Genomic DNA, 9,647 nt, shown 5'->3' with positions numbered 1-9,647 from the left:
CGCAGTGCTTTTGTTTCGCTTGAGCCCGCCACTTCCTGCAAGGGGACAGACGGAACCGGCGGAAAAGTTCCAAACGTCCGTGAACCACACCTGTGAATCGGGCAGGTTCATCGGACAGGACAGGAATAACCGGGGCCCGATCGTGACGTCGCTCGAGCTGTGAGTCTCGAGGAAGCTATTGATGTGCTGCCAGACGGTCGGCAGCCACTTGAGCACCTTTTCGAGCTGCGGTTGCTGTTGTTGATTGTGCAGTTCTACCGTGAATAGCTTGCGGCGTAGAAAGCGCCCCAAGAAACCTTTCACCGGTTCCATATGAGTCGCCGTCAGAACCTGCAATGGGAATCGGGAATAAAATATAACGGCCGTTAGCACCGAATGGATCTGAGAGCGCTCTCGTCAACTCACCCATCGGAAGTTGTGATGAAGCTGCAGGTTGGTGGTGTTGCACGTTGCCTGCGACATAGTGCCGATGATGCAGGGCAGCTTGGAGGCCGTTGCACTCAGGAGGCAAGAAAACACATCGCCAAGGGCCGATGCGTGGTGCAGATTGTCCAGAATGATCACCGCCGGCAGATCTTCGGCGGCAGCGTTCGCCATCGACGCTTGCTCCGCTATGTGGCCAAGGTATTGTTGCAACTCCTTCGAAGACTTGTGATCAACGCTGGAAAGCGAAAAAAATAAACATTAATCAATCGAAATTCGGACAAAACGCAACATGCCGCCGTTCGGGGAACGTACTTGAAAGTGGCGATCGCTTCGATCGGATTATCGCACCCGGCACGGGCCACCAGGAATTCGGCCAGTTTGCGAGCCAAATACGACTTTCCGGTGCCACTCGGGCCACACAGTACCGATGTACCGATGGACGATGTTTCGCAGAATCAGACTATCGAACGCCAGGCTACCGACGCCTTGCAGACAGATGTAGAGGGTCTTCACGTTGCCGATGATGTAGCCACAGGGCAGCAGCTCCGGGAAGCCCATCTCCGGGCCACGCTTCGCCTCCCCGAGGTGGTACGAGGTGATCGAGTCCGTGTTAAGCCCCAGGTTCGTGCCCGGATCGATGCGCGACAGATAGTCCTTGAACGTCTTCCGCACGATGTAGTCCAGGTTCTGCCAGGTCGTCTTGCCCGAAATGTACGTGTACGCGATGATAAACTCGTTCGCCTCCAGATCGGTGCCGACGGAGAACGAGGACCAACCGGCTTTACCACCGCCCTCCAGCTTACTGTCCTCATCGTCGTCCGGCGACGAGTGGTAAAAGTTATCACATTCATTCATCTCCTCCGCGTACTTCGGGAACGAATCCGGTTGCCCCAGGTAGACCGCGATCGAGATCTTCTTGCCGTCGACCGGATCGGCCACGTCCTCGGCCGGGGTCGTCAGGATTTCGTTCACCAGCGCTGCCCGCTCGAACGTGGGAGACAACTCGGCGATGATTGCCGGAATGAGCTGGGCCGACGGTGGTTCCGGTGCCGGCGGGATATTGTCCTCTTCCGTTTCGTCAAGGTTTTGCGGGATGATAAAAGAACCGTGCCGTGCCCTTGTCCCGTCGCAGCCGGAGAATTCATTGCTGTCGAACGGCAAATCGCCTGCATTAAGCTCCGGGAGCCACCCTGTGCGTTGCCGTCCGGTTAAGATTGGTTGTGGTTTCGAGATGCGATGAATAGAGGGACCACATTAACTGGCCGCGTGACCGTGCGGAACCGCTTTTCTGCAATCTAATCCACTCCAGCCAAGACTCCGGGGTAACTTAGTTGTTTGTCTGTAGCATGGAGGACTCACTGGGAACTCTGTTGTGCTCGCAGCGTAAGGTCCACTTTACAACGAGGTAATTGATTTACGGCGCTTGCCTGAACGTGCTGAAAGTGGTACACAATGCTGCTCTTCCCCGCTAGACTATGGCGCAAAAACGAGCATCGGACACTATTGGTGTTTATGACACTGATGATGATGATGCTGGCGATGCTGATCGTCCTTAGAAAGGAGAGCACTCGAAGCCGGGAGCCAGATTAATCGTGGCGGCTTCGGCGGCGTACCGAGAGCCGTACAGGGCGCGATAAAGGGTGATGTTCGCTGTTTCCGCGCTGGAAGAATTAAACAATTAAATTAAATATCAAATAAAACATATTAAAACATATGTTTCATATGGGAATATTAAACAATTAAATATTCCCAGTTGATGGAACTTGGCCGCCAAAAATATTACCTGTGATGATGATGATGATTTGAAAACTTAAACTTCTGGTTCGAACGACTCGAACAACGGAACAAACGCCCTGTAAAGGGGCAAATCTATCACACAAAGTTTGCATAATAGTTCGTCAACAAAAAACTCCCGCAAATTCTGTGATATTTGTGCTTTTGTGATGAAAACGTTGTATTCTGGCGGCAAATCGCACCAATGTGCGTAACCCTTCTCCGCTTCTTTGGCCAAATGATGGCCTTCTATAACTAGCCGACCACATTGCAGTCGCGAAGCTCGTCTGAACTTCACAACTTGATAATCCGACGTTAAAAACCATGAATCGGCTTCGTTTGGCGATATCTCGTGGCTTCTTAGCAAGAAGTTTTCTCTCACTTGAATTCTGAGGCCGTTCTCCGTAGGGACGGGGCCTCCATCAACGAGGGGGAGACGAGGGGAGCGTGTTTTTTCGTGCAGCAGAAGAGTCGTTACCACGTGACGAATCGCTTGTTCACTGTCGTTTGAATCCATCGTTTGGCTGATGGTGCGAAGGATATCTTCGAAAGGGTTAGTTGACTGAAATGGCAACGGACCCTTATCTCTAACCTCCGGCACTAGATGAAGGAGGTTGTGTATGTTGCTAGGTACAAAGTCGACTGCCCTGTAGTACCTTGAAACGAATTGTTGGAATAATTCGTGAGCAAACTTCAATAATTTTTTGTTGCGGGTCCGGTTGCAAATTGCAACCGCCCAATGTAAATCATTGTAAATTTTAAAGTGCTCTTTGGGTAGCACTGCATTTAGTAGCACAATTCCAACAACATCTAGCATGAACGCCCACATCCAATGTGGCCACCACATGCTAAGATTGGTGAAGCGTCTGTGTTTCCTTTCATGCGGAAAGTTGACTTTTTGCAATTGTTTCTGCAGCCAATCCAACTCGACATCTTCTATTTTGGCGATTTTATGCCGACCAAATACGAATGTTTCAACAAAGGTTTTGGTAACCCCTAAATGCAGTAAGTGCCGATCGTCCCCAATTGTCACGTCCTTGATTAGGTCAATTCCGAATGCCTTTAGCGGAATCTCACCTTGCACCTTGGGTGCATGATGAAAGGGAACGTACTTGAATTCCACAAATTTGGCATTTGTTCGCAGTTCACATGTCGTAGTGTCGTGGAACGACACACTGCTGATGCCTTCCCTGTGGATACCCTGGATGGTGCATTTTGTGCACCCAAAGTAGCCAATTTGTTGCACCGTCTCTGTAATTATAATGAAAACGAAATGAAATTAGGAAACTGTAACAAGACGCCGGGAACCTACCTTTAACGATCGCGCGTGCCACAGTGTCAGAAAGCAGTGCTCTGATCTTAACACAACACTCCGGATTTCCTGCACGAGAATCTTCTATTTCCCGGCCAAGCGTGCCGAGCAGTTGGTGCGCCTCTGGTTTTAAGGTACTACAAAAGACACTTAGGACGAAAGGTTCGCCCGGTGATTTGCGTGCTTCATGTTCCCTTGCATAAATAGTCCATGCTTGCAGTCCAGCACTCTTTTCGGCACGCTCCAATGGCACGCCTTTCACGTGGAGATCCAAAGTAGCACTGCTGGATAGGTTGAGTTCGCTAAGTGTGTTTTCTGTAATAATAGATCGCACATGTAATGTAATATGATAAATCTATGATAAGGCGAACTTACGTAAACCACGGTGCCAAAAGTGCCCGATAACTCTATCAGAATTGTCCCGGATTTCGATCGGTTCGATGTTCCAATCCTGGACCACCGCCGCCCGTGGATCCAGCGGAATGCACGGTACATGTTGACTCAACGCGCACAGCAGTTGTTGCTGCAATTGCGCTATACTTATGTCCGGGCTGTTGTTGGAGATCTCCGTCATTTTGTGGGCCAGTGCGGCCGCCGTTTCACGTTGATCTTCCGTGCCACTGTTTAACACTTGACGAGCGGATTCCAGTTTGTTATTGTCAAACCTTGGGTAGCTATCTCCGTGATACTCGTAACAGCTTGGCTTGGCGTTTTTTTGAAGTGCCCGCCGTTTAGGATACATTTTTCTGCTTGCTAACGCGAACACTTTGTACGACTATTTTTATTTTGAACGGAGTTCACTGTCAAAGTTGGAGTTCACTGTCGGATCGGTCGCAATCGGGTAGTGCTTGTATAAAATAAAAAACAAAAACCGTGAGTATCAAGAGGTCAACAGGTAGAAAGAGATACTGCCCATACAATACGGTTTTCAACCGTCTCTTTCCACTACGCACCAATTCTTGTCCTTTCTCAATATAAATTCAATATATACATCTGGGACATCCAGACAGACATCTGGGACAGGACATAACTACCCAACACGCTCAACCAAATGTAAACTAGTAAGGAAATAAGCTTAATAGTCTTAAGTTAGATAAGGATATAATTAAGTTTCGTTTAAGTTAATCTTAAAACCAACCTATGGCGCTACACGAAGCGTGAAAACTGGCGTAAAATTAATTATTAATGTCAAACTGTTTACGCTTCGTGTGGCACCAAAAATATAAAAACGAAATGTGAAACGTGTTTACGTTCGTGTTTTCGATTCGAGAAAATAGAAATAGAAGAGAAATAAATTGATTTCTGAATATTATTTTCTGTTGTTTTTTTATTTTGTTGCTATACCAGCAAATAAGAACATAAATTATCCTCTGTTTGTAAGCAAAGCGTATGAAAAAAATTATTACGCTCGGGTTTACGCCTCGGCCGAGCCGTAAACGTTTTGACGGTGACAGAACCAGGTTTTTTCAGAAGTTTTTCCTGCACTACCTTCCTGCCACCAAAAACGGTATTAAAAACCAACAATGCGTGTCACCTATGATAGGTTAAAATGCTCCAATCAATGTAGAAAAGCAAAGCTGTACCCATTCAAAGCGGAGTTTCTTTCTCTCCTTCTTCTTTGGCACTACAACCGCTGTGCGGTCTTGGCCTGCACCAGAGACAATGTTAATGTAAATTATCCGAGGTGCTATCCGTAACAGTTCGTTTTTACGGGCGGGGTTGTTGGTCCCGCGCCAACCCCCCTCTATCAACGCCGGTAACGGGAATCGAAACCATGGCCGGTTGAGTAACAACCGATCCCGGGATTCGAACCCTGGCCAGCTGCGCTGACAGCGAAGAGCGTTATCGACTACGCAATCAGTGGGGGTTGCCAAAGCGGAGTTTGCCGACTGTAAATTTTAAAAAACTAAAACATCGGAAATATACTATACTACTACTCACAGTTTCGCGGTGGACGCCGGAGGAAGATGTGCAGTCACGGGAGAGTTCACAGGACTTTCCAAATTGCTGCACGCTAAATGCGCAGCTTCACAGTTCGATCTTCCGATTCCGCGAACACCAGCACACCTTCATTCACTGTGTCTGCCAGAGATTTCCAGAGTGTTCTATTAGGTTTTAGAGGCTCACAATAATAAAGTTCAATTGTGTTCCAAAAAGGCTACTAAAGTTCACTGCGTTCGCTTGTTCTTAGGGTCACCAGTATAGCAAACAACCACACGCGCTTTACGACGTAATCGTGGTTAATGGTGTCGCGGAAAAACTAGAGTGACAGACGAGCGTCTGGTTTGAAAAGACGCGTGCGCATTCTGTTACCTGTCGTTGCACGCACACTAGCGCCTTGCGCTTTACTGTCGGCACCCATACCATACCGATACTGCTGGCACCACTACAACTTCATGTTGGTCTGAACGTTTGAAGATCAACTGAATCTGTGGCGCTACACGAAGCGTGACGAAATGTTTTTGACATTATAATTTTACGCCAGTTTTCACGGCTCGTGCAGCTTTCCTGGATTTGAGCCCATGCGCCCACTCGTTGCGCTCTTTTATCCCCCTCATATTGCCAGCCTGTCAGTCTCCCAGCCTACTGAGTGAAATGTTGCCAGTTCGAAATGAAGTGGGAGTATGTTCTGCAACCGTGTAGTTTCATGTTTATTTCTCTTTAACTATTTTTTACTCTTTTACTACTTTTACCATTCTACTTTTAGGATTTCGAACACCGTTGGGTTGAAACAGGCCAGGCCATCATGAACGAGCACTTTACCTTCAACGGAAGGTAGACCGTGACATTGACAAACTTTACATGATGTTCGTGCTGCTGATTAAAATGAAACGCTCGGGGCAAAGTTTCGCCAACATCTACCAACGGATCTCGGTCGAGTTCGATTGGAGATAGCCCCCAGAACCAGACCCGGAATGTTAGATTGAATTGAAACATTTGTACAGGATCAATTGAAACATTTGTACAGGATCAATTTAAACATTTGTACAGGATCGTGGCCCCACTGGACGCGACAATTGTTCAATCAATTCAACAACAATCACGAGTTCCATGAGTTTACGGATCGATTGATGGCTGATGGGGAGAATACAAACGGCGGAGGCCCTATACTTTACAGCACAATGAAAAACTATTAAAAATAGGAGGAAACGGGAACAGTACAAAGCGGGAAAATTATTCTTCACTATTTTACAACACATGGACAGCGGGCCACAGAGCGGGCCACATTGAGACAGGAGCAGGATACATTAAAGGATCGCGGTGTAGCTGGAACAGAACTCATTAAAGCTTTAGAAGCGACAAACAATCGAACAGTTTCTTTTTGTTAACATATGAAGAAAATCGTCACGATAGTGGTCGATGGAGGTTAGAAGAGCGGCTGACACACCTTCTTGGCGGACGTCGTTTAAAGCCCTAAATTTCATACGCTAACTAGCTATATAGGATACGAAACGTACGCGCGATTGATTATGATAACTTTTACCGTTACTTTACCATACTGCTGCTGGTGAAACGTGAGAGTTTAGGTGTGTTTTTCTGTGTGTAAAGAGTAGCTTATCGTTACAGGATACCGATACGAATGCGTGTTACTATTTACAAGTGGAAGCTTCCAGCGGCGAATCTCGCTCGCCTTCCCTCGGTACGATTACAAAAAAAAACGCACATCAAAAGCTCACCGCGAAAAACAGCGCGCGCGCGGAAAGAGTAAACCTTCAATATACTGGCGGGGCGATGTATCAGCTGCCCCACCGTCGATATCATTAATGTTTGTTTCTCTAAATGAATGGGTTTGCATTTGTTAATGCACACATGTCTCCCAGTCGCTCGCTATCTCTCTCTGCCATGCTCACAATTTGATTATTGTTTCCGTTGAACGCATTTTGGTTGGTGTAGTTTTGTGTAATGTTACTACTGCTCTATCGCCCATCCCGTGGCAGTTTCTTTTTTCTTTCAATCATTTGCATTATGCCACCACTGGCAGAATCCAAAAACGATCCATTTTTCCGCCCATTTGAACATCAAAAACGGCTAGCCCAGCGAGAAGCATTCAATCGAGCAGCACAGCGCGCGCGCTTTAATTGAGTGTTTTCAACATCGAACACTAGAGGGCGCTCGCTACCCATTGCCGCTGAAAATGCAACCGCTGATCGAACGGACGCGAAACGTGATGCTGGCGCGGTACGAGGAGATCAACCGGGAGATTGACGCAGGCCTGAAGAACCCGCGGTGGGTCGGCGCCGACAGGCCACGGTTCACCGTGTACGAGGGTAAGAAAACGAAGTAAACATTCAGAAGAATGCGCAACGTGTATTTTGGAAGATTCCAAAACGGATAGAAAGCTTAGCAATAAACAATGGTTCCTATTTTGAAGCGTGCCACAGAAAAGGTTTCGGCATTTCATCACCGTGTACTGTTGGTTTTACGAAAAAGGAACTGACCGAATTCGCAGCGTGACGGGCGAAGTCAAACAAATTAAGTAGTAAAGCGAATAAACAACCGACGCCTAATGTGAGCAATCACGCTGCGTTTCCATAGCGTGGAAACAGTCGATTTGCTGGGCGTGCAGGGGCTCCACTGTTGCAGCACGCGATTTATTCAAATGACCGGTCCTTGGTGCGATATTTGCATGGGACTAATGATCCCATGACTGATGTTGCATGTTTGCACTTTTGCATTTCGCGAGCCACCACAGGTTTACAACCGAAGACATTTGGCGGGTGGCAATTTCGATACAAGATCATTGCTAGAACAGCTTCTTGACGCATTTTTTCAGCGCAACAAGCCGAAACTCTCCATCAGTTTTTGCTTGAAGGTTTGGTGTCTCATCATTCATGGTTCTATCTATTGAAGCGATTCTCTTTATGCTTTAAATTAAAGCTTTAAATTATGCTACCTGGAAAGAATTCGATTAGACCTAGCAACCAAAAATAAGGATGAAGCGAACATGGAGTTTATTTCAATTCGTTCTCGACAGTACAGTTCACAGGACTCAACAGTGTCATAATTTCAGTTTACTATTATTTTACTACCATATATAATTTTCTCACGCCCCATCATCATCACCCGTTTATTTACTTATATTATTTAATTACTATTTTCTACCTATTATGATTAGAAACTTTATGATTGATTTATTTTTTATTTGATCACGTTATCCTTTCGCTTAATTCGCTTTGCACTTAATCCGGATTACACCATCGGTGCACAATTTAAAAAATGCCTTCTTACACAAATGCTTACAGTACACAAATCAAAAAATTAACAATTCTCACTCCAAGAGAAGAAGCAAGCGTTACTTTCAAAGTCTCTTAAATGATAAATGCGCCATGAACGATCCAGACGATCATGAGTTTAATGATTTCATTCACAAAATGGTGTACCAATCTTTTCTGTTTGTGAGGGGAACATAGAATGAATCGATCTAGAGAAATGGGAAAAATGAAGAGAGAAATTTAGTATCTGCTACAAAGCTATCAATTAGCGATCGAAGCCCAATTGGGCAATTTATAGTCCAGAGCCTCACTACGGAGTGCTTTTCTAAAGGGCCAGCACCGTTCAACCCTTATCCAGACCGTAAGAATAATTTCCTTTTCCCCTTGGGGCCACGTGGCGCGGTCTGCCGGTCGCGCGGCGTGACGTTAGATTCCGCGGGCAAATGGTGCGCATTCCGTGTGCGCGTGTATTGGTTGGCTTGGCTACCGGCAGCGGCAGAGAGCGAAAGAGAGGCAGAAAGACCGCAGCGCGAGAGCCGCGTAGAGCAACACACGTTTTTCTTGTACAAGATTTATTTTAAGCCTTACATTCGTCTCTTTTTACATCGTAAGTGTAATCTATCTTATTGTAACTTTAATTCTAATTTAATTCTTTCACTTAAATACCCAAAGCCCTGATCCCCGCGAAGATGTCCCCGAGGACAAAAGTGAAGTGAGAGAGCCCGACCGTGAGTGAGCGGCGGGTTAACCCTTTCACTGTGCAGAGCGCAAAATTCAGTCCATCAAATTCAGTCATCCGGTGGCCGAGTGGCGCGAACGTTCTCCTATTGCGTTGTCCGGCTTCTCCCGTGTGTGCACGCAACGCGCGCGCCGTGCCGCAGTGCTTTTGTTTCGCTTGAGCCCGCCACTTCCTGCAAGGGGAC

The 9,647-nt window shown here is 46.7% G+C and overlaps 1 protein-coding gene across 1 annotated transcript; it reads right to left on the bottom strand.

The window, feature by feature from the left end:
• Positions 1 to 51: 51 nt before the first annotated feature.
• On the bottom strand, positions 52 to 4,253 carry LOC131214200 (protein sickie-like; the record flags this gene model as incomplete). Its single annotated transcript, XM_058208580.1, is given in 7 exon segments — positions 52 to 330; positions 406 to 661; positions 739 to 852; positions 854 to 1,616; positions 3,277 to 3,450; positions 3,512 to 3,826; positions 3,887 to 4,253. Coding segments are annotated over 7 exon segments (2,268 nt in total), but the record flags the coding sequence as incomplete, so codon positions are not given.
• Positions 4,254 to 9,647: the final 5,394 nt, after the last annotated feature.

The sequence above is a fragment of the Anopheles bellator genome, unplaced genomic scaffold (genome assembly GCF_943735745.2).
Source record: "Anopheles bellator unplaced genomic scaffold, idAnoBellAS_SP24_06.2 scaffold00238_ctg1, whole genome shotgun sequence".
Classification (NCBI taxonomy): domain Eukaryota; kingdom Metazoa; phylum Arthropoda; class Insecta; order Diptera; family Culicidae; genus Anopheles; species Anopheles bellator.
The sequence above is the reverse complement of the archived record's forward strand: the minus strand, read 5'-3'. Positions and strand labels throughout refer to the sequence as shown.